Source organism: Brachyhypopomus gauderio, chromosome 5 (assembly GCF_052324685.1).
Source record: "Brachyhypopomus gauderio isolate BG-103 chromosome 5, BGAUD_0.2, whole genome shotgun sequence".
Lineage (NCBI taxonomy): Eukaryota > Metazoa > Chordata > Actinopteri > Gymnotiformes > Hypopomidae > Brachyhypopomus > Brachyhypopomus gauderio.
In genome coordinates this window covers 10,695,902-10,722,328 of record NC_135215.1, presented here as the reverse complement: position 1 = coordinate 10,722,328, position 26,427 = coordinate 10,695,902, and the positions used below count along the sequence as shown (strand labels likewise).

Sequence of the window (26,427 nt, the reverse complement as noted above, 5' to 3'; positions counted from 1 at the left end):
TGTATGAAATATTGTATGAAATATTGTACAAAATTCTGTGGACCTAAACGACTGCGAGGCAGAACATGCTACAATATGATTACTATGAAGTTTACACACTGCTAAAGACTTTTAGATTTAGTAAACTATTTAAGTGATGATTAAAAATTAATAAGTAATAATTAACTTAATATATTAATAGAGATCTATTAATATAGATGCAACATATTACACAGACATCAAATGTAGAATTAATGTAGAATTAATCTCATTACTGGTGGAATAGTCCAGGTCTTATTTCAGCAATCTATAATTTTTCTGAATGAGGATTCCTTACTAAGAATTGTTCATGAAAATAACAAAAACATTTTAATGTGCAACAATACCACAATATTAATGTGTCAGAAAGCCCTGCAACACCACATTATTAATAACATACCTGGAAGTGTTTTGTCACCTTTGACTGTAGTTCCACCCACATGCCACAGTTTACGAAACGCTTGTCCACAGCTACAAGAGAGCACAGAAGATCAGAACACAGACATTTTTAAGACCAAACAAAAAAGCAAAAATAAGTATGACCACTCATATTTTGACAGAAATCTAAGTGATCTGAAAATAAGCTTCAGTCTCTGAATTTGAGTCCAATTTTCTTGAGAAGGAACAATACTCCTTCAGGTCTGTGGGCTTCATGATGCTAGGTGTCATGTCTAGCCCCACTCCCACCTGTCAGTCATGTCTCTGTGTTTGTTTGTCCCCTCCTAGTAATCTGTAGCCCCGCCCCCTAGTAATGAAGATAATGGCTGTGTTCGAAATAGACTACTACATACTGGATACTGCATACTGGACTCAGTATATACTGGATACTGCATACTGGTCCTCGTAGTAGTATGCAGTACAGTTTCCAGTATGCGACAAAAGCAAAGCACACTACGGGGTCACGTGAACGTAGCGTTGCATGATGGGATGCAGTACACCACGAAGATAGCTCTGTTCGCGTACTGGAATATTTTGCGGAAGTAGTAGGTCATCCAGGTATGTTTCGCGTACTGGAAATTTTCATTTTGGTCACATACTGCATACGACATACTGATTTGGGGCTCGATCAGTACGCCAGTAGTATGTAGTAGACTATTTCGAACACAGCCAATGTTCTGTGTACTCAGATCATTTCAGAGTGTATAAGGGTTAACAAGCAGTTTCGGCTATTTCCCATAAAAGTTATTTGTGAACATTGTATTATTCAACAGTCTGCTTCTTACACTACTGAGACAGTATGAACTTTCTCCTGGTCTTACCTGTTACAGAGGATTTGGGTTGTGTCCCAGTGTGTGGTGGTGGAACTGGGGACACTCTGACTGTGGGTTAAGGCTCGGTGTGGAGCTCTTGGTGAAGGACAGTTGACCTGAAGTGCTGCAGAGTCAGAAAGGTCCACTGAAGGGTTAGGGTTAGGGGTCTTAGGGTTAGGGTTAGGGGTTTTAGGGTTAGGGGTCTTAGGGTTAGTTGTGGGGCTGTTGCCTGGAGTTTCCTGGACTGGAGGAGAGTGGCGGAGAAACCAGGGGCAAGACACAGAAGGGAGGGGGGGCAACCTATTGATCACATTAATGCAGTATTATAAATATAACCACACCACACACACAATAGGGTAACCTATTGATCACATTAATGCAGTATTATAAATATAACCTGAACACACACATGCTCTCAATAGGGTAACCTATTGATCAAATCAGGCATGAAAATGGGTCAGGGGTTAAAAAGGTTAGAAGACCTGGGGGGGGGGGGGGGGGGGGGGGGACAGGTGACGGCACGGGAATATGGCGATTACCATTACGTCCTATTTTATGTCACCGTTAACTACACAGGTTGACGCGAACTTAATAGGCCTATCTATCTACCTATTCTACCTATTTTTCACAAGGGCTTGTGTAGCTCTGACAGTGTTCAACACAAGCTGTAGCGAACAGCAGTAACTTTGTTTTAGCGCAAAATATGAAAACGATTGAAACCATTACAAATCCAATTAAATCCCCTGGGAAATGTATGATCTGGTAAATGTAGTGGTAAATGTACGCTCTTCTGCCTTGTCCCCGGCGTAGATAGCACTGGGTCCTGCTTCTTGTCCCATTTAGCAATAAATTAATAACATGAATGAAGAACGTTTGTATAAACGCAATTTGACCTCTATGATTGGTTCTGGGCGGAAATTGCTGGCCACTGCGTCATTGAAATTGCCAATTTCAGAAGTGCTCTGTTTGCTTATTAAGTCAATATGATAATTTATATATATATTAGGGGTGGGACGCGATTAAAAAAATTAATCAAATTAATTATAAGCTTTGTAATTAATTAATCGAAATTAATCGCATTTTAATCGCATTTCAATATTTAACATGAGAAATATTAATTTAAGTTTGAATTGTCACGGTGGGGAGGTCGGGTCGGCACCAGAGGGCGCGTGTGCCCGTTCGTGTTCACACACAACGCACGCCCCAGATCACTACACCACTCCCACGGTCCAATTCCCCTGAGTACTAACACCTGATCACGATTATGTTGTGCTCCCTTTTATTCCCACAGGTCGTCTGGTCCAGTGCTGCACATTGCCCCGCTGGCTGTACCAAGCTGGACCTCGCTTCATCTGCTTCCTTAAAACGTGCACTACATTGTGCTTTGAGTGATACTTACGCTGTCTGTAGACAGTGCTATTTTTTTTGTCTCGTTTGTAGTTGCTATGGATAATAAACTTCCTCAGTTGCAACCCTCGCCTCCGGCCGCCTCTGTCCCCGCGTCTCAGACGTCACAGAATGTGCAGCCTGGAGCGACCGGAGGCGAGGAACTGTCTCCTCTGGCGATACTTGCTCTCCAAGGGCGAACCTTGGGGAAGCAACAGCAGGAGCTCCAGGAGCTCCGAGCTATGCTGTCTACGGTAACGACCTGCCTACAGAGTCTGTCGGTGCAGGTGCCAGCAGCTAGGGCTACGCCAGCCAGAACCCCCATCGCACCTCCGGAGCCTTACGGAGGGGATCCCGAGCGATGTGAGGGGTTTTTAGTTCAGTGCCAGCTGTACTTCGCCAGCTACCCCCAGTTCGGGGACCAGGGGAAGGTGGCATTCTTAGTTTCCCATCAACGCACTGAGTGACAACGCACTGGACTGGGGCGCTGCCCAGCTGACGGGAGAACCGCCCTGGGTTCAACCACCCAGGCCGAGGGAGAGCGTGTGGTCAGAGCCTGCTGCAGCTGCGACAGGGAGTCCGCAGCGCAGCAGAGCATGCCTTAGACTTCCGCATCCTCGCCGCGAGGACTGGGTGGAACGACGCCGCCTTGACCGACGTGTTCTTGGCCGGACTGAGACCCGACTTGAGAGCTGAGCTGTCCTGTCGCCCTGAGGAGCTGGACTTTAACTAGGTGGTGCGCCTAGCCACTACATTCGACAGGCTGCTCCAGGAGAGGAGAGGCGGAGCCTCGGCATAGATTACCGGGGGCTCAATTCCCTCTTGGTAAACTTCACCTACCCACTGCCTTTAGTGCCTTCGGTGCTGGAGCAGTTGAGGTCGGCGAGGATTTTTACCAAATTGAATCTACGCAGCGCCTATAACCTCATCCGCGCTCGCACAGGGGATGAGTGGAAGACAGCGTTTAGTACCACTACCGGGCACTACGAGTACCGCGTCTTGCCGTATGGCTTGGCATCGGCTCTGTCGTTCTTCCAGGCGTTCATTAACGAGGTCCTGAGGGAGTACCTGAAAAGATGTGTTGTTGCCTACATAGACGACATTTTGATCTATTCACCAACCCCGGACCAACACGTGCATGATGTGCGAGCTGTCCTGGGCACGCTCCTGCGCAATAACCTGTATTGCAAACTGGAGAAGTGCGAGTTCCATCTCAGTGAGGTGAACTTCCTGGGTTACACCATCAGGCCAGGCTTCGTTCACATGCAGTTAGGGAAGGTGGAGGCGGTCGTGAAATGGAATCAGCCTCACACACGGCGCGAGCTACAGAGATTTCTGGGCTTCGCGAATTCTTATAGGCGTTTCATTCGCGCTTATAGCCAAATTGCGGAGCCTCTCACCGATCTGTTGCGCGGAGGTAGGAACACATTACACTGGAGCGCCGAAGCAGCGGCGGCGTTCGCAAAGCTCAAGAAAGCATTCGTGGAGGCGCCTGTGCTACACCAACCCAATCCCAACCGACACTTTATCGTGGAGGTTGATGCGTCGAACGTCGGTGTAGGCTCCGTACTGTCGCATCGGCTCAAGAAGAACAGCTCACTCACAGGAAACAGGATGAGCCCCTGATCTAATGCACCCTCTGTATTAAGAAACCCTATCTCAAAGACTGACCTTTTTCTTTGTAAATTTGTGTAATTTAGTCATTACTTGGGTAGCACGCATATTCTGAATGAGTCATTTTAATCTAGATTAAATTTCAGTGAGATTAATCTAGATTTAAAAAAATTATCTATGCCCACCCCTAATATATATATATATATATATATATATATATATATATATAGTCTCCCGAATCCCCCCTCCCCCAAAAAAAGTCCTCGGATCTACACGATTCACGTAGGTCACCCTTTTCAACTTCAAAATGGCGAATTTCGCAGAAAGGTGACAGATTTTCATGCCTGTCAAATGTATCCAGTAATATAATTATAAGCATCACACACACACACACACACATACATACACATGCACGCATACACACACACACACACATTTACCTCGTCTGCCTTTGTTGTAGAGGTAGTTGTGGGTGGCAGAGGAGGCAGAAATGACCCTGCTTTTGTAGATAAACACACAACTGTTACTATGAACACAATAAAACTAAACACAAACCACAAAACACAAACAGAAGCAAGAGATGGAGCTAGCAGATATTAACCCTAACCCCAACAGAGATATTAACCCTAAACTTAACCCTAGCACAGATATTAAACCTAACCCTAGCAGAGATATTAACCCTAACCCCAATAGGTTAGTAGCAGAGATATTAACCCTAGCCCTAATATTTTCCAAACTGTACATTTATTGAACTTTTTTAGCCAAAAACCACCATACCTTTCTATTTTTAATACTAATAACTTTAAATGCCATTACATATAATTCTCATGAGCCTTATTCAGATAGGGTTTCATTTGACATTAACAGGATAATGTAATTACTACATACACTACCAGTCAAAACACAGGACACATTTACTCGGTTTATTATGTTCGGCATAAAAAACAATAACATGCCAAACCAATTAAATAAGACATGTTATTATGCACTAATCAACAAATATCGACTATAGATTATAACTTATATAAGATATATTAGATTATTTGATGGTGTCTGGTGCTCTGTTAATGTCACGGTGAGGAGGCCGGGTCGCCACCAGAGGGCGTGTGCATCCACACACACACCCACACTGCGCACTCCCCCTAGCACTAAGCCACTCCCTAGATCTCAATCACCGCACTACTGACACCTGTGCCTTATTATGTGTTCTGCCTTTGTAAGCCCACAGGTCGCGTTGTCCAGTGCTGCACATTCATCTGAGAGAGCGACGCATCACTGGACTCGCTATCAGTTCGTTGTGTGTTAAGAAGCATTCTAAGCTGGTGCTCCTATTTCTACTAGAGCCCTTTATTGGTTGTTTTGGTTGTCAGAGATGGATAATAAAGAACACAACGTGCAACCTCCGCCTCCGGCTGCCTCTATCCCCGCGTTACAGTTAACCACTCTCATGAAGCAGCATGATGCTTCTCCAACAGTCCTGAAGACATTCACACATGCAGAGACCTTGTAGAGTGAGGAACTACAGTTCTGAAATAAAACTGTATGTTGAGTGTACATTTAAAATAGTGTCTGCGTGTGTAATATTTCAAATACGACATCTTTCCCAAATTAGTCTTATAAACAAATTTAAGCATAATCCATTAGATATAAATGATATCATGGACTTGAAATAAGACATTTGTAAGCCAACGTCAGGGTTGTCCTTAAAATTTGCATTGTAGTTCATAGATGTTATTGTATAGTTTGCCCTAAAATTAATAACCAAATAATAACCATAGAGCTCCTAACCTTAACCCTAGAGTGCCTAGATTTATTTGTTTCTGCTTAACAAGATATCCACAAATACCATCTTCTATTATAGTCTGGATCTGTTTTACGTTTTCATTTTATTTAGTGATGTTCTCAGCCTCTTGTGTGTTAGGACAGCAAAGCATTTTCATTAATGGTTTTTGGTTGGCATTTTCATGAATGGTTTTGTACAGCTACTGAATGTGTCTGTAAGGTCACTGAGAGGTCATTGTGAGGTCACTGACATTTATAAGGGCGTACTCACACTAGGGTCTGTGATCCGGGCCTGGGCACGGTTCCCTGCCGAAGCACGGTTCGTTTGACTAGTGTGATCGCTCCGAACCGTGCCCGGGCCCGGCCCAGTTAACCGTGGTTAACCCAGGCCCGCTTGAAGAGGTCGGCCAGGGCACGATTCGAGTGGACTCGGGCACGGTTCGCTTCTAGTGTGATCGCTATCCGTGCCCGGGCCTGCTTGGTGCCTCATGCGATTGGTTCATTTTGCTGGAACTCAAACATGACATCAGTGATGCAACGCTCACGTTAAACAGTCATGGCGGCAAATGACAAATGATCGATAAATCTGTGCTTGCACCGTGTTTCTGCACTCCCAAAACGACTCCAAAAATACAATAAAAAGAGAATTGGGAACTCCATAGTTTTGTGCGAGCGCGCTTTTTTCCAAATAAAGTGGCGTTGTGATGACATAAGCGTGCTCGGGCCGGCTTGATGAAGCCAGTGTGAGTGCAGGCCGGAGGGGGAGTGGGGAGGGGGGATAAGCGGGCCCCAGCACGGAACGAGCAAACCGTGCCTAGTGTGAGTACGCCCTAAGACTTACTGTATTTTCTTTCTTCAACAGAAATGAATCATTATGGTAAAAGAGTAGAACTGTTATGCATTACATTGTAACACTGGTGATGTACTATAAAGAAATCTTTATAAATAGTTTTAAGGTTAACCTAACCTTAACCAAAGTTGCATTAGTTCTGTTACCAATACCTTAACTGCAGATGGGTTCAGCATCATTGGAGTTACTTCCACACGGGTGAATTTAGTGTGTTTGGTAGGGAGAAACTTCTACTCTTCTATTCTCTCCAGTGAAAATATCATAGGCTATTACAAAGCATGTCACATGATAAGGGACTATGTGCAGTATGTGTGGTACCTGCTGGAGGAAGAGTCATGGGCAGATTTGATGTTGGGACTGTGGTCTCGCCTAACTGGGCCTGGCTCAATGGTGGGGAGACCTGTGGCAGATGTGGTAGTTGTCCACGAAGACGAGACACGCCGAAGAAGCCCAGGAGGTAAACTCCGACGCACACGCTGCTGTAGGAGAACTTGGTCAGTCATTCAGTTACAGGCAAGATTTAACCAATTGGAAAAGCAAAAATGCCTTACGACAGCTGAGTTTTGCCTGAAATTCAGAATTTATAAGCCCTGAAAAAATAATTGAACATTGAACACATTGTTATTTGCTTTAACATACTGATAAAAAATTATCTCCATTTAAGATGTTTAAACACTGGTCTCCTGTAGCCCATGCCATACACAGAGATAGAATAGAGATTATTAATTGAGCTGTATTAACATATTTATTATTCTGTTTTACTCTGTATTATTCTGTATTACTCTATTACACTCTGTTGTACTCCGTATTACTCTTTTACTCTGTAATACTCTGTATTACCCAATGGGGAACCGTCAGGGCCCTCTGCGAGTGTAAAGTGGAGACAAATTTAGTATTATATCGCGATCGATTCTTAGTGTTGACTTGTAACTCCCAACTCAAAAGTAGCCCAAAAAACCGCACCCCACGACCCCAGAATTTTTACCCGCGGCTGGACTTTCAAACAAGCCCAATTTGGCGTGAAAAACGCGAACCTGGCAACTATGGATATTAGTAATAGAAAAGCACGAAGGCACAGACATTAGTAATAGAGCAGTATGGAGGCACATACATTAGTAATAGAGCAGCACAGAAACAGGAACTTTAATGATAAAGGTGTAGAGGTGCAGACATTAGTAATAGAGCAACACTCTATAACAGAGATACAGGAAGCCAGTGTGTAACAAATCTAAGAATTTGTGTTTAGAGCTAGCATGTTAATGCTGTGGCACTGTGAATATTTCCATCTTTCTGTCTAATATATAAATACAATTTCAGGTACTATGGAAAGGACATGTTTATGTCTGGCTCTGATTTGTAATGTCCTAAGAGGAAGTGAACAGCCCACACAGGAATAGAGTAGTTTGTACCCTGGTGGGAAACAGACACTGCTTCTGACCAAACTCCATTTATGATCACACTTATGATTAAACTGTAAATATTTCTGCACTTATGTAATTATTTATCATAATTTAGTATTTATGAAAGCAAAACTTTAACTTTGCTAAGTATGTCTGGGTGTACTAAGATTGCTGTGTAAGACTATAAAGCACTATAAAGTATGGACTGCTACTAGTTGGGCGGCCCAATGGAAGATGGGTTCCCCTTTGAGTCTTGATGCTCCCAAGGTTTCTTCCTAATCTTCACCTAAGACGTTCTCTGTTATTGCTACCCATATTATTTCATTAGGGATATGAACCCACGCATTTGTAAGGCTGCTTTGTAGAGGTGTGCCAAAAAATCGATTCATATATCAAAAATCGATTCTCATTTACTACGATTCAGAATCGTATTAGAGAAGGGTGGACCCAAGTGCCGGCTCGCAAGAGCAAGACGTTTCACACGTCACATGTATTAGCGAGAGGGAAACGCGCACAGCGACCCAGAACGAACAAACAAAACAACACGGAAGACTCATCGCGCAAGAGAATAGAAAGCAAAACCGTGAGGGCACGGAGTGAATATAAACAAAAAACCAATGCGGAAAATACAACGCGTGAAAAATAACACTCAACCGTAGTGAGACGGTAGGAAGAAACAAAACAACAACAGTAACTAAAAAACAGCGCGGATAAATGCAACGCGAAAACGAAACCAAGGACACCAGCAGAAGTAACTGGCAAAAAACGCTGCAGCAAAATAAAACCCTTCCCAAAAATAAAGGCAAAATGGATAGGAAGACATACAGGATTGGGAAAACTTGAGATGGGTCAGAAAGCGACGCATGAGATACCCGAATAAGTAAAGAGAAAGCATAACAGAGGGAGGTGGCGAGACACCATTAAACGATAAGCAATCACAGAGAATGCAGAGACTGGCTGAGAACGTACGGTTACGTCGGTTTAGTCTGGGACTGACTCTGGTGCCCCTAGCGACGGCTGGGGGAACTGCATCCGAGCCAGCCCTGACCAAGTATGTCTCGCTGCAGCCTGCAGGAAGGCGGAGTTGGACATCCAACCCCGCCCACATCCAATTCCACCCTCGAATGCGCTCTCGTGCGACAACCCACTACTTCTTCATTCGAGAATAACTGTGTGGCACTTGAAAATATGCATAATAACTCACAAGTGTTCAAGAGGCACGTTGTTGCGCTTAATTTACACATACCTCGTTTACTTTGTGTATCGTTCCACGTATGTTATTCATTATTTTTATTTATTGGATGGCAAACGTAAAATGTTGACGGGGAGGGGGGGGGTGTAAAATGGACACAAATTTAGTGTTATATCGCGATCGATCGATCGCCGGTGGTTGGCGCCAGAGCGAACTAGTAACTCATTGAATCATAGATGTAGATCAGAGGTAAATAAACTAGATTTTTTTCGGCGTGAGAAATCGGAAGTGTGGCGTGAGAGCGTGTGAAGACGGTCAAATGCGTGTGTCTCACGCTCAATGCGTGAGAGTTGGCAACTCTGTTACTATAAGTACACAATTAAAATGGTAATGTTTACTGTTTACTGATAATGTTGGTGATAGAGAAGGGGTATGTTGGTAATGTTGGTAATAGAGAAGGGGTGTAATGGTAATGTTGATGTTTAGTGTACTCAAGCAGCCCAGCCCACTTTCGCAAATGGCGACACACCTGAGCAACTCTAGTGATGTGGCAGTGTTGTAGAGACCAAGAGTGGCACGATGAACACTATTCTGACTAATGGCTAAGCACATTATGATGTTGCCACCACGCACCCCAGGGACACTGACGACGGCTCAGTGTCTTATCATGTGCCTTTCCCTGTGCCTTGTTTTAGTAAAGTTGTAAAGGAACTTTACAACCACTGCTGCTACATTAATATTTATTTTATTGCTGTACCTTTGGGTAAGAGAGTAATGTAATTTAAATCATTTGTATGTCCTGTACATATTCATAACTAACAATTAAACTATTCAAGAAAAATCTAAAAATATTGTACTAAGACTTAAAATATTCATGTGGGATAATAAAGAAAAACATACATTTTGGTCAATAACATGTGAGTGTTTTTCTTGGCATCTGTTAAACTAAAATCTGGAAGTTCTGGAAGTTCTGTTTACTGGGAGCAAAAACAGTCCGAGTTTCGAACGTAACATGGGCGTGGCTTCGGACTTGAGAAGAGGGTGGAGTTGGATGTGGGCGGGGTTGGATGTCCAACTCCGCCTTCCTGCAGGCTGCAGCGAGAGGCTTCTCGCCCTGACAGCTCGCAAAATGAAGCTCAAGAATTTTGGTAACAACAAAAACCATTTTATTTTACCAAAGCACTTAATTTTTGTTAATTAAATGTGAAAGACACTTAATTTTCTGTATTTGTCGTTCTGTCATGCAAAGCAGACTGTAGTAGATCATGCAGATTTTATAGACTGAAGCAGACATTTTTATAAATCAAATTGTTTTTTGAATCGAAAATCGTTTTGAATCGAAAATCGATTTTTGAATTGAATTGTGGCCCCCAAAATCGGAATCGAATCGAATCATGAGATAGTAAACGATTCCCACCCCTACTGCTTTGCGACAATATATGTTGCAAAAACACTATATAAATAAATTGGACTTTGAAGTCTAGACCTTCTCAGCAGGACATTTGTGGGTCAGTTCCTACTAACATCTAAGAAAGCATGTTGGTAATAACCATAGGATAGAGAATATCCAGCGCAGTGGGAACTAGTCATAAATGAAAAATAATTTTTTAACTAAGACAATTAATATTTTAATTATTTCAGCCAGTGGTGGAGCTAGACTTTTTTTTCAAGGGGTGGCCAAAGGGTGACCAAGGCTTTATCAGAGGGGTCCATATACAAATGATGAACGAAAGAAAATGCATATTCAGGTTTGCCAAGATCGCTTGGGAAGAGATTTGATCTTGGGCGAGTGTAAAATGGACACAAATTAAGTATTATGTCGCGATCGACCGATCGCCAGTGGTTAAAATGACCATTTCCAGTGGGGTGGCACTAGGGGTGGCACAGGCTCTGTTGGCCTATCAATACACTAGAAATATGTATGCCATCACACTTACACAACTTTATCTTTTTTAACTACATTTCCAACACTTCCAAAATGCACATGCATTGTCTCAAGTATACCATGTATAATGTGTTTAAAATTGTTCCATATTAGTGTCACAGCCCATGCTGGCCCCCCCTGTCAGTAGCGGCAGTATTTCATGTTGTCCTGTTGTTGTGATGTTGTGTTTGTCCCTCAGGTAAGTGGTACCCATTAGGAAACCTTAGGGTGGTTTGTCTGTCTATATTTATCTTGTCTTTGTACTAGGTGACTGGGTTTTCAGTTGGTGCACGTTATTCATTAAATCCTCCTTAAAACCTCACCCTAACTCTGAACCTCACCCTAACTCTAAACTTCAACCTAACTCTAAACCTCACCCTAACTATAAACCTCACCCTAACTCTAGTGTCTCTCTAACCCTGTCCTAAGAAGACCTCAATGCACAGAATACCTCAATGCATAGAAGAGAAGACCCCACTGCACAGAACAGAAAAACCCACTGCACTGTGTAGGGGTTTCACCTACTAATCCTTTAAAGTAGATATAATTTGTTTTACCTTAATTATTAATCAGTCTCATTAATTTAGAATCAGTCTCATATTCTAATTATACCAGAACCATAACATTTAGTTATTAACTAAGGGTAATTAATGGTTTGGTATCTGAAGGATTTAACTATGAATTCTTTGGAGGTTTTGGCAACAACCACTTTTGAATGACATCAACACAGACAATTTGGTGAAAATAAATGATACATTTATTTAAAACTAACTATTCTAAAACAAACGGCATCAACAAGGATCAGTACATTTACAGTGAAGACTGGGTATCTAGTGTGTGTGTGTGTGTGTGTGTGTAAAAAGGGGAGGAGAGTAATGTGTGCACGCGCTTGTGCGCGTGTGAGGAGGCGGGAGTTGTAGTTTCAGTTCTCCTATAGAGAACAAAGCAACTAAAATGGCGCCGACTTTAAACAGTAGAGCAGCGCGACTGTGTTAATTAGCTCAGCTGGTTTATTCCAACGTGGTCAGAACAAAGAGTAATGGAGCTGGCTTAATAACTAAAAATTAATGTGATGTGTCTGAGAATGGGGAAGACTACAAGTTGTCCATTAATCAGATAAATAAAAGATGGTGGCATGCACAGCAAAGAGAACTTTGTATGTACAAATCTTGATGAAGATTATGAAAATAAAGTTAAACACATTCAGAATGTATTAACAGAAAGCTTGGTTAACTCTACAGTTCAAATAACTTTGCCCTTTTATAAACTATGCCCAGCGTTAAGAGTCTCACGTGTTGAGGATTTGGGGTAGTGTCGTCCTCCCTGAATTCTCCTGGAATTAGGAGGGAATTTCCACCGCAGGCTCCTCGTTGATTAAACGACGTCGTCCAGGTGTGCTGGGGAATCGTCCAGGAACGCGAGTCTCGTTCACGGTTTAACAACAGGGAGTTGATCGCCTTTGTTTCAGTCCGTGTGGCCGCGTTAGCAAGCTTGATTGAAGTCGTTCGGTGAATCTGTTGTCGCGGTAACGTTGATCGGTTGCTGGTTAGATTGCACCATAACTCGGGCTCGTTAATTAAGTAATACGACTTTCAGCTGTTTGCCGTTAGTCGTTGCAAAGTTCGCGTGTTCTCAAAGAAAAACCGGAGAGAGAGGAGTGGCGGAGCCTCTCTTTAATAGGTCTAACCTATGTGTCGGTCAAACCAGAGAGAGAGAGATGAATGGCTGTTCAGGGTATTTAAACACCTGAACTGTAGACACACCCTTACTTCCGTCAAAGCAAGCTTGTTCAATATGTTGCCAGTGGTACTGCCACCTGCTGGTTTAGCATGGTACCTACAACTGCACAGAAGACCCCGCTGCACAGGTGCTGCATTCTGAGGGAGGCTAACAGCGAGTTAGCTAGTTATTAAGATAGGGCTTAATAAGATTGGCCAAACGGTGTGAGTGTTACATCTGATATATTATAAACGAATATAAAACTTTATATTTACACGAACCAGATGTGTGAATTTTTCTCATTGCATCTTTTGAGATTTTTATGTTTATTGCACATTTTCATATGATGAATATACAATTTAGGGTTCAGGACTAATGCACACTCAGACACTCAGAAAACTGTTACAACTGGTTAACCCATTGTTGTAGGTCCTTCATTTGGGAAACACTCCCTGATATTGCAGCTGAAATATGGGTCCTGTGCTTTTATTACTCTGGGGTTACATGAAGTATCCAGGTTCCAGGGAGCAGTGCAGGCTGATCAGACTCAGCTTTTTGGACAGCATGTGCTCCACATAATACTACAGCTGGGATTGTGTAGCTGGCCAGAAGGGAATTTATGGTATTTTACTGTTTATGTAAAATGCAGTGATCCTTGTTCATGTAAAATGCAGTGACCCCTGTTCATGTAAAATTGTAAAATGCAGGGACCCCTGTTCATGTAAAATGCAGTGACTCTTGTTCATGTAAAATGCAGTGATCCCTTTTCATATAAAATGCAATGATCCTTGTTCATGTAAAATGCAGTGAGCCCTGTTCTTCTGACAAGGGATCCATGTAAAACTACTAATTAATCCATAATAAATTTTAAATATTAAATCCACTTTGACCCGCATAGATAAAATATTAGATATAATATGATATAATAAATACATAATCAATTTGGATGACATGAAACAACTGATGCATGTTTGAGAGGTAGAATGGAAAAATATGATTAGTAGTATGTTAGTAGAGTAGTATGATTATGGTGGTGCGAATGATTTATCTTGGTACAAATTAGTTGTCCTGGTATGAAAGGGGTATATTAGTATGAATAGGTTATTTTAGTATCAAAGGGTTACTTCTTCTGAGAATATGTCAGGAATTACAGTGCTGAAGCAGTTTCTATAGTTTAAAGCCAAGACAATGAGTGAGTTTTTAAAGCATGCTTTTAGATTCTTAACTGAAATCGGCTGTTATCAAATCGGTCAGCTGGCATATATCAAATCATGTATGTACTGAACACCAGACCTAGAATGGCACTTCCTGCCCCTGGCATCATGGCTAACCCTAGATTTAGGGTCAGAGTTAGTGTAAGAGTTAGGGTTAGAGTTATGTGTTATGGTTAGGGGTTGTGGTTAGGCTTTAACTCTCTCAGTAGTGAGCTGCAGACACTACTGACACCCAAACAGGTTAGGGTTAGGGGTTAAGGTTAGTCTCACCCAAACAGGTCATGATTCTGAATGTGCAAACAGATCTTTGGCTTTCCACAACCATCTGCAAACTGTGTTATGATTACTGGAGCCCAGACCTTTCCTTCCTTTTATCCTGTCTCATTCCAAGATGTCACTGTTGACCCAGCTGCAGAGATGACAGATAAAACAGCACTCGAGGAACCAGACCTGCTCATGTTTGTCTTCACTTCGACTGAGTGGTGTGTTCAGGATCAGGGAGCGGTGTGACCTACATTAGCAGTGGGTTTAATCGAGGGCTTAAACAAACACCTTCCAGTGTTGTCTGCTGACATGCTGTAGCTTGGGTACGAAGCTGGAGGGGCTGTATGCTAGCTGAGGGGTAGTGTTAGGGTTAGGGGTTAGTGTTAGGGTTAAGGTTAGTGTTAAGGTTCAGGGTTAAAGTTAACACCTTTTGTGTGTGTATCAAAGCCTGTGTGTGTATCTGTGTGTGTGTGTGTGTGTGTGTGTGTGTATGTGTGTGTATCTGTGTGTCTGCTCTTGAGAAGGTGCACTAGCAGTAGCATGTGAACACAGAAGAGCAGATCTCTGCACTAAAAGAACGTGTTCCACCAAAATGACTCATTCTTAGCAGAGAATGTTGAAAACATCAATTGTCCAAAAACCAAAACACCACTGTCCATTTCTACTGATATAACACAGTGACTCAAAGCAATTTTCTAATATACAGATACACAGCTCAGGCATTTCAAAATTATCCATTAATAAAACACCAGAATGATCCTACAGCCCTACCTTAGTGATGCCCAGCCTCTCACTTTTCTCAGGAGGGTCCTCAGAGTCAGAGCAGGCATGTCCGTCACTAAAGGCCAGCAGAGGGCTGAGGCGTGGTCTGTTCTGCAGAGGTTGGAATGTGAGCTGGGTGCTGAGCAGGTTACTAACAGCTCGTAATGAGCTGCAAGTGTTTGGGGGCAGTGAGGGGTCGGCTAGGAGGTCGGAGATCAGCCCGTGGGCTTCACCCATCACTGCAATGTCCACCATCACACTGGTGCCGGAGGACTGCAAACAGACGAGACATGTAGAATTTGGATTTTTAATACAGACAAGGATGTGCAGAGAAAAAGGAACAGAGAGAAAAAAAGTGAGGGAATGTGAGCATCCTCAGATCATCACAGGTAATGCTATGTAGGGCTGGTATAATGGATTACTGACACAGACACACAGAGGTTATGCCATGTAAGGTTGATATAATGGATTACTGACCCACAGAGACACACAGACACAAATGTCTAGGGTACTACAGTAGTTAGGGAAACACATGAAGATAAGAAAGGAGTAAAGACCCAATCCTATCACCCAATCTGCTACCACTCAGCCACGCCCCTCCCCTACCACTCAGCCATGCCCCTCCCCTACCACTCAGCCACGCCCCTCCCCTACCACTCAGCCACGCCCCTCCCCTACCACTCAGCCATGCCCCTCCCCTACCACTCAGCCACCCCCACCCCTTCCCTACCACTCAGCCACGCCCCTCCCCTACCACTCAGCCATGCCCCTCCCCTACCACTCAGCCACGCCCCTCCCCTACCACTCAGCCACGCCCCTCCCCTACCACTCAGCCACGCCCCTCCCCTACCACTCAGCCATGCCCCTCCCCTACCACTCAGCCACCCCCCACCCCTTCCCTACCACTCAGACACGCCCCTCCCTTACCACTCAGCCATGCCCCTTTCACTAGTCCTCATTCTGGACAAGTCACTGGGACCAGTCACTCCCTAGAGTAGGTAGTTCAGGAGAGGATGGTGGCAGAACTGCTGGTAATCATGGTCAGTTCCTCTCACCCTCACCAACAGCTCTTGCGCTGTTCTTGAGCGAATCTGAAGGCCATGTGAAGTTTGGATGTCTGTAGTGATTGACTCTGCATGAAGTTGATGAACTCTTCGCACTATTCGCTTCAGCATCCACTGACCCCACTCCATCAGTTTATGTGGCCTACCACTCCAGGGCTAAGTTGCTGTCATTCCCAAACACATGAGGAATTTTAGCTTCTAAAAATTAAGAAACTTGTTGCTGGCATTTTATACTACTATATTTTTGGGAAGGTTTGTGACAAAAAGGACCACTCAATTCAATAGGAATATTCAACCATAACGTTCTGCCCAACTTAGATTGTTTGCTAATTTGCATAATATGCAAAACATACTTTTGCTTACTACTCCATAGGTTTTCATCAGATCACCAAAATCTTGGTGTCAAACTATTCACAAGATATAGAAAGTTGCAATAGCTTTGAGGCGGGGCCTAATTTACTTTTTTTCAAAATATAATTTATCAACTATATCTCGGCAATGCTTTGACCAATCTTTGTGAAACTTGATAGGCTGATAGGGCACATGATTTTGAGATCACAGGTCAAAGCTTGCTAAGATTGTCCAATAGGAGGCGCTATAACTTGGAAAAAACTTCTCATCAACCATGGTCACAACAAGCCAAAACTTTACAAGCCCCATCATAGGGTCAAATGGTATCAGGACACTTGGTGATGATGTTGTCACTGAAAAAACATGGCTGCCATGAGCCAATTTATTGATTTTGGCCATTTGACAGGCTTAACATTGGCCAAGCGAAACGAAACCTGAAGGCTATGCCTATATCAGGACTCTTTGTAAAATCATTTTAAACATTGATATGGGCATAATCTCTAGACTCTGTAGGTCAATAAATATAAAAAAACGTGCCGATTTTTACTTGCAGTTGTGATGATCTATGCAATAAATCATTGCGGCCTTGCCATATATGACCTATATTGCTTTAACTCATAAACCATGCAAATGATATAAATTGAGGTATGCCAAGTTTGGTTCAAATTGGCCTCTCGGGTGCGCTACAGTACCCAAAAATCTCAAAAACTTGCACTGCAACCATGTTATGCAGAATACAGACAAGTATCGTGTATTGTATGATTCAGATCAATGAGCTAAATCGCTGCATGAGGCTATATTATTATTATTAATACTACTACTACTACTAATAATAATACTACTAATAATAAAGTTGTTGCTCTAGCATTGATGGGTACAGCTATACAGTAGGTGAACCTGATAAATTGATTACTCAGAGAAGATAAACACACTGTTCTCAGTGTTACATAAATAGTACTGCCAGATTCCTGTGCCACAGAAGAATGTTTATAAGCACAGCCGTCTGTAAGACTGGACGAGCCTGCTGTACTTCTTAGGTGACCAAACATGGTAGACAAGTCGCCCGGCCTCCCCTCATACAGGAGGCACTTCAGAGCAAAATCCCATCTGGTCAGTATCAAAACAAAACACCAGCACCATGTTGGTGAGGGCACCTGATATTCCTGCGGGGTGTATGAGAGGGTCCACATCTGTCATGTTTTCTTACACACGGGATGTGTAATATCATTGCTAGTTGACCAGATCCTTTGTCTTTTACATTTACATTTACATTTACATTTACGGCATTTAGCAGACGCTCTTATCCAGAGCGACTTACAAAGTGCTTTGCTTCTGATCACAGAATACATCCTAGGAAATAGTACAGATAGGCCAGAATTCAAGTTATCATTGAGTCAGACTACTACTAAACTACAGGAGTCAATATCATTACCTAGTGTTTTGCAAGTTAGGCATTTGCCAAGAAGCACAAATAACCATAGACAGTCATACAATTTAAGAACACGGCAAGTGGTATCAGCTGAGTTAGTGCTCTGGTAAGAACTCAACAAACAGGTGAGTCTTCAGTCTATGCTTGAAGATAGCAATAGACTCTGCAGTCCTAGCAGCTAATGGAAGATCGTTCCACCATCTTGGAGCCAGGACGGAGAATAGTCTGGAGTCTTTTAATGCTGGTCTCTAGTTTACCTCACATATCTTGATTTGTGAGTTAGGGTTAGGATACTGATTACACTTAAACTCAGGCTAGCTGGCTGTCTTTGAATGTCTCCCTCATGCAATCATACTGACACTATCGCTGCAATGAAGCAAATCACTTTATCAGTAAACCACGGGCTGTTCTGGGTGTGCGTCATTAATGTGTAAACTTGTTTAGCAGTGAAACGCTGTTGAAAAGAGCCCCAATACTATAGAGTTTTCTTTAGATCTAAAAAAAAAAGATTGTAGATTTGAAAATAAAAATGTTAAAAACATGTAAATAATATGTTACTATAAGGTTTATAAGGCCTTTAGGAAATTCCACATTCCTTATATGACAGCTCTAAATTAAGGTAATAGCAAAAGCTCTCCTCTCCCTAACCCTAACCCCATATTAAACTGTTTTGTAACTTTTATAAGGTTTATTATAAAAGCATTTTATTGGAGTTGCACAGTGTGCCAGTGCACAAAAAGGTTTGTAACCCCAAACCCTGAACCCTAACCCCCAAAATCTAACTCTAACCCTGGCCCTAGACCCTAGACCCCTGGACACCATGCACGAAGTAGCTCCACAGAATACAGAAAACAATTGTATGGCCTGTTGCTAAGTGATGGCAGGGCAAAGAGCACTGCTAAAGGCTTAATAGTTGCTTAGATTAAAATAGACATAATACCACAATCCACAACCAAAACACAGAGACCCTCATCCCCATGGAGATGATTGGTGAAAATCCCATTACAGTCTGTATCCAGATGCAATGCCTACCCATGTTCTTTCTCCATTTGCAGTCATGTGTCTGTGCCACCTACTCTTTGCCTTGTTCAACACCTTAAATGTTTTAGCACATGGACGGCAAAAGAAGCAAACGACAAGCAGGCCTGCAGGCTGAAGTGAAGCTAGACAAAGCCTCACATTGAACATAATTTTCATGAAGTCACATAACAAAAACAATGATTATTTGCTGTGTTTCCTTTTTACCACTAATGAAATAGAACTGAGATACAATGCACAGACCCCTCCCACCACACAGAAACAGATCCTCCACCCTAAACAGACACAGACCCCTCCCACCACACAGAAACAGATCCTCCACCCTAAACAGACACAGACCCCTCCCACCACACAGAAACAGATCCTCCACCCTAAACAGACACAGACCCCTCCCACCACACAGATACAGATCCTCCACCCTAAACAGACACAGACCCCTCCCACCACACAGAAACAGATCCTCCACCCTAAACAGACACAGACCCCTCCCACCACACAGAAACAGATCCTCCACCCTAAACAGACACAGACCCCTCCCACCACACAGATACAGATCCTCCACCCTAAACAGATACAGACCCCTCCCACCACACAGATACAGATCCTCCACCCTAAACAGACACAGACCCCTCCCACCACACAGAAACAGATCCTCCACCCTAAACAGACACAGACCCCTCCCACCACACAGATACAGATCCTCCACCCTAAACAGACACAGACCCCTCCCACCACACAGATACAGATCCTATACTCCATACACAGATACAGATCAGAGTGCTATTAAAATGGATACAGAGTGCTATTAAAATTGTTAAGTTTGTACAAGGGGGTTGTTACTACAGCAGCCAGGGGGGGCAGTGTTTAGTCAAGACATGAAATTATCCAAAACATGATGAAAAAACACTAAGTATAGTGAAGTACCATCAGAGATAGGAACTACAAAGGAGAGATCTGGATGTAATACACATTTTAAACACTCTCTGTCCTGCTTATACAAAAGGGAAGGCCAAGCTAACTGTGACAATACCATATCACACTCTTCTATGAATGTACACTATACTGCCAAAAGTACTCGCTCAACCCTCCCAATTATTGGAATCAGGTGTTCCAATCACTTGCATTGCCACATGTGTATAAAATTAAGCACCTAGGCATGCAGACTGTTTTTACAACCATTTATGACAGAATGTGTAATGCAGCGTGCGCTGCGGAGAGAGCAAGCGGACACAAACAGTGAGGAGAGCGAGATTTATTTAAGGGAATACCAAACTCACGGTCGTTTAGGCAGGCAGGGGTCGTAACAGGAAGGCAGTCCGTATAAGAAAGGTAAACAGGCATGAGAAACATGGAACAATAACAAAACAAGGCAGGGTAACACAGAACAGGCGAGAGCAAACACCAGAATGAACGAATGAGCAAACTCACAAAATGAACATAATAACCGACAAGGGACTAGGCAAACACAGGGACTATAAATGCACCAAACTAACAAGACACAGGTGGAAACACTGACGACAAGGGAGTGACAGACAGAGGGAAACCATGACAACAGCTAACAAGGCGGTATCCACAGGCAAGGGAAAACACCCATGTGGAACAGGGTACCGGAGTGACAGCTAGAAGAGGGGGGCAGAGCCCTATGTGATAAGAATGGGTCGCTCTCAGGAGCTCAGTGAACAAATCCAGTTGTGAAATTTCCTCGCTCCTATATCCTCCACAGTAAATTGTCAGATGTATTATAAGAAAACTTATAGAGTGGGCTCAGCGGATGCTGAAGCGCATAGTGCAAAGAGGTCGCCAACTTTCTGCAGAGTCAATCACTACAGACATTCAAACTTTATGTGGCCTTCAGATTAGCTCAAGAACATTATGCAGAGAGCTTCATGGAATTGGTTTCCATGGTCGAGCAGCTGCATCCATGCCATGTGTAGAGTTGCAACGGTATGAGATTTTCACGGTATGATAACCGTCTCAGAAAATACCACGGTATCACGGTTATCATGATATCACAGTTTGTTACATATATTATTAAAAGATACACTGACCCTTAAAGAAATTACAACAAAAGTTTATTTTTGTTCAATGAACTATTTATTGTAGAAACCTGGAACTATTATACTAAAAAAAAAGCTGTACACCTGTTTATATAAATACTGCAAAATTAGAAAAACCTAAATCATGGATTTCAGTAGGCCTACAATTATTTAAGTTTAAATTATTTAATATCTGATAAACTGAGCCTGGGTCAGTGTCTGATCAACAACTGTTGTAAACGTCCATTTTACTGCCAAGTTGGAATATAACCAGATACTGCAGAAAGAGAGAATTTATTTCTGACATCATCACAATAGAGATTTCTATTTTAAGGCTTTCACACCGAATCTGGTGTGATATGGTTTTAACATATGAAAAACAGGCACGTCAGAATTTGAAAATGAACGCATGTAAATTAATGGCGTCTTTCACATCCAGTGAAAGCAAGGACCTTAAAAAGGTAGGTTTATACTTTCGCAAGTGACCATAGCGCGATTCCGCCCACCTCGCGCGAACCTGCGTGAACGGCGGAAGTGTTTACACTTGCCGCGTCACATTCTATGCAGTGTTGTCCAAAATGATATGTGGTAGTATAAAGAAACACCCCTTAAAAACAGGGGAAGGAACATTTACCTGACGAATGTTAATGTTTTAATGCTTTGTGTTTCAGGTTTGAAAAGTGCTGGAATTTAGGCTAAAGTACTTGAAAATGAACCCGGCAAACATGACTTTGTTCATTGCACTGAGGTGCGGCGCGCGCAAAGTTACAAAATTCGAGAGGTGCACGACCTCGCGAATCGACAGCGCGTGAGACTCTTGCGCACGAGCGGAGACACCGCGATTGCGTAATTTTCACTGCTTATTTTAGTTTTTTGTTAAAAAAAATTGTTAATTCTGGTGCACTTTCTGCCATTCTCACCGCTGTGTGCTGAGTAGCTGAACCGGAGCTGAGTCGCGCATGCGCGGGTGAGTTTCTCTGCTGACTTGCCGTTTACCGGAAATAAGCAAACGCACACGGTATGATAACCGTGCATTTTAATACCGTAGTATACCGTGAAACCGGTTACCGCTGCAACCCTAGCCATGTGCAATGCAAAGCATTGGATGCAGTGGTGTAAATCACGCCGCCACTGGAGGCGCATTCTCTCTCGCCTCTCTCTCTCTCTCTCTCTCTCTCTCTCTCTCTCTCTCTCTCTCTCTCTCTCTCTCTCTCTCTCTCTCTCCATCTGGCAATCTGATGGACAAGTCTGGGTCTGGCGGTTGCCAGGAGAATGGTACTTGTCTGACTGCATTGTGCCATGTGTAATGTTTGGTGGAGTGGGGTTATGATGTGGGGTTGTTTTTCAGGAGCTGGGAATGGCCCTTTAGTTCCAGTGAAGGGAACTCTGAATGCTTCAGCATGCCAAGTCATTTGGACAATCCATGCTCCCAACTTTGTGGGAACAGTTTGGAGCTGGCCCCTTCCTCTTCCTACATGACTGTGCACCAGTGCAAAAAGCAAGGTCCATAAAGACATGGATGGAGTCTAGTGTGGATGAACTTGGCTGGCCTACACGGTGTCCTGACTTCAACCCGACAGAACACCTTTGGGGTGAGTTAGAGCGGAGACTGAGAGCCAGGTCTTCTCGTCCAATATAAGTATGTGACCTCACAAATGTGTTTCTGGACGAATTGTCAAAAATCCCCAAATAAAACACTCCTAAACCTTTTGGATAGCCTTCCCAGAACAGATAAAGCTGTTCTAGCTGCAAAGGGTGGACCAACGTCATATTGAACGCTATGGATTAGGAATGGGATGTCAATTAAGCTCATATGTGAGTCAAAGAAGCCGAGCAAATACTTTTGGTAATACTGTGTATTTTCTAAAGCGAGCCTGCCAAAGATGTGGCGTTTGTAGTAAGCTAACACACACACACACACACACTAATAACACACATATACACACACACACACACACTAATAACACACACAAGTGCATATGAACACTCACCTGAGACCCACGGCCAGTTCTTCTGTGGTCCCATTCTTGCTGTGGGAGCATCTGTAAAGAAAGAATGAAAGAGAGAGAGAGAGAGAGAGAGAGAGAGAGAGCATTTAGAAAGCATTCAAAAAGTTACAAACATGCAAACAAGAGGAAGCCAAACCAATCCACAGAGTACCAACTGTTAAAATGCACTTTACAGGTGAACTTAATGTGACCTTCTCTAAAATTTTAATGCGCATGTCCAACTGTTCAATGTTTCAGTACCTTTTGCAGAACTTGCTGTTCTCTAACAAGGAGCTTAATAACAAAATTTACCACAGGTGTTTGATCCATGAATCAACCAATACATTTCCTGGTTCAATTAAAACTGATATTTAAAGAGTCCTCCTCATCATGCTGTTCACATTTGAACATCATGAGACCAAGACGACGCACAACAACTGATCAACAGTACCTCACCTTTGTGAGGCGTAAAACAGGATGTTCTCAGAAGTGGCCACTGAACTAAGAGTGTCAGAGTAGCATCAGCAGGTTACAACAGAGATACAGAGAGACTGGAAGAGTCATAGAAAGGTGTAGAGGTGAACGTCCTTTGGGCACAGCAAACATTGATAACTGCTTAATTGTGAACAATGGCCTGCAGAATCAGAAGATGAATGTCCAGGCACATTTAAGGTGAGAGGCACCCAAGTGTCATGTCAGACCATTCAGAACCATTTACATGGTGGTGTTGTTACAGTGGTGGCAGGTGTGTCTAGTCAGTACAGAACTGCACTACACTTTGTGAATGGTCCAGTGACAAACCCATACTACTTGAATAACAAACTTAATCCAGTCATTGTGCCTCTGCATGAACAAAACAGGCGTACTTTGATCTTCATGGACAACAATGCTCCAGCTCATCGAGGTGACATCATTAGGCAATGGCTGCTGGGGAATGGGGTACCTCAAATGGAGTGGCCTGCACTTTCTCCAGACCTGAATCCCATATAAGACCTATTGGATCAACCGAGTCACTGTGTAGAGGCTCGTAACTCTGTGCTGAGGGCTGCACTTCGAGAAGAGTGGGATGCCATGACTCAGCAGATAATGAGTCGACTTATGAACAGCATGAGACGTCGTTGTAAAGCTATAATTCATGTTCAAAGGCACATGACAAGTTATTGAGACATTACATTTTTTTGTTGAGGTATACCCACCATTGCTGGCTTTTGCTTCAATAATTTGATTAAGAAGAGGCAATCACCGTTGCCTCTACCTAAATGTGCTACTTTCATTATATAATATGACTAGCATTTTTACATTTTCCATACATTTCACTGAAAGCTAAAATTCCCTAACTTTTTGTGAGTAGTATACATATACTCAGAGAAAATCTATTTATATTTATATTATATATACAATCAAGTGACATCACCAGCAATATGCATACAACACAATCATGCATACACACACAAACACACAAAGCCAAGCCACTCCACAGTGTAGCAACTCAGAGTCACCTGAGCCTGAGACTGTATTCTCTATCACACAATCTAAAAATACAGTGAACAGCACTGCAAGATGGGACAAGCTAGACACAACAATAAATAAATAAAATACACAACAGAGACAGAGAGCAAAACATGTGACAATAAGAAAAAGAATGAGAGAGAGACAGGCAAGAGAAACAGACAGGCAGAAGCAGCTAGAAACAAACAGAAGGAGAGACAGAAACAGAAGAAAGACAGAAACAGGAGAGAAAATCCATTGACAACAGATGTATGTCTAGGCTCCTTGCTGTTTTCCTCTTTGCTCCATGTCACATGCTGAGAATTCAGACTCACGGTTGGACATGCATAGAATTCAGACACACAGTTGAACACGCTGAGAATTCAGACTCACGGTTGGACATGTCTCTCCAGCAACCAAACAGGACATGATTGGTATGACTTTTTTACATTTAGTTCATGAATTGGCTGCCCAACTGTGAGTCTCAATACTCAGCTTTAAATCACACATCACGACTACATGCAGGACAGCTTATTTTCACCTTCGAAACACCGCTAAGGTCCGAGAGATGCTCTCCATGCATTTATCACATCAAGGCTAGATTATTGTAACACAGTTTTATCTGCTCTCCCAAACAGCTCTATTTCCCACCTACAGTGAGTTCAGAACCCTGCTGCAAGGGTCCTGACCAGCAGGAGAAAGAGGGATTATATTACACCTGCACTCCACTCACTACACTGGTTACCTGTCAGTTTTAGAATAGAGTTTAAGGTTCTTGTAAAGGTATGTTTCTCTGTAGAAAGCACCCTTCTTGTGTTCAGCAATGAGCGGAGGGTCACGGAGGATCACCTGGTACTAATATCCAATTGAGCGTAACACTCAGTGAAGTGTGTGGCAGGGAGCTCCCGGAACAATTGAGGAACAAACAATCTCTTGTAAATAGGAGGAGTTTATTCGCACAGGCAGGCTGTATCTCAAATGTTCAAAGATGAGAGGGCGCTCCTCTCATTTATACATACACAGACCATCCTTGTTCACGCAAGCAGCAGGGTGGGCTCAATATTGCTATTCTAACATAGGTAATAAATCCTACCCTATATGGAAATAACACATTCTTCTCACGCAAGCATATTGTGCAGACTGAGCATAATTCTTCTGTATGTCGCATAGTGGACAGGAAGCACAATACCTGAGAGGAAATGATAAGCCTGTTTTGACATATAAAGACCTTTCACATACAGGGTGAAAGGACCTTTCACATACAATGTGAAAGGTGTGAAATATGGTGACAGGGGTCACAGAGAACATAAGAAAGGACACGATGTTCACAATGTCTTGAGTTAATCATGAGTATAAAAAGACATAATATTCCTTCAATTCCCCTTTTGTGATTAAATGCAATAATATCACAACACTTTAATACATTCTGCAAATGCATAGATAAAAACTGGTCTGCTAGACTTTCAGGAGCAGATGCTTCATCTCATGGGGTCGAGCCTGTGTCAAGGCATCAGCTATAGCCCACATCCTATTCAACAGACACCTGAAAAGACAGGGACCACAGCACAGCAACAGCAAAACGACAATAACAATAGTGATGGTTTTTAAATATCTTCCTTACCTTGCTCCTCTTTACCTCAGTGAATTGATGGTTAGAT

At 42.8% G+C, this 26,427-nt stretch overlaps 1 protein-coding gene across 8 annotated transcripts in view; it reads right to left on the bottom strand.

Moving 5' to 3' along the window:
* pde3a (phosphodiesterase 3A, cGMP-inhibited) overlaps window positions 1-26,427 on the bottom strand; it is a 143,201-nt gene that overhangs the window by 23,759 nt on the left and 93,015 nt on the right. For 4 of the 8 annotated variants that reach the window (XR_013130869.1, XM_077005582.1, XM_077005583.1 and 1 more), the window contains 6 exons: window positions 23,285-23,335; window positions 15,385-15,648; window positions 7,219-7,379; window positions 4,709-4,767; window positions 1,278-1,512; window positions 419-489 (listed from right to left, as the gene is read on the bottom strand). Coding sequence is in view for 7 of the 8 variants with exons in the window: in XM_077005582.1 (XP_076861697.1) it covers window positions 419-489; window positions 1,278-1,512; window positions 4,709-4,767; window positions 7,219-7,379; window positions 15,385-15,648; window positions 23,285-23,335 (841 nt within the window). In the remaining variant the exon portion in view is untranslated. The remainder of the gene's footprint in view (window positions 1-418; window positions 490-1,277; window positions 1,513-4,708; window positions 4,768-7,218; window positions 7,380-15,384; window positions 15,649-23,284; window positions 23,336-26,427) is intronic. The other 4 variants (XM_077005579.1, XM_077005578.1, XM_077005580.1 and 1 more) reach the window with 4 other exon arrangements.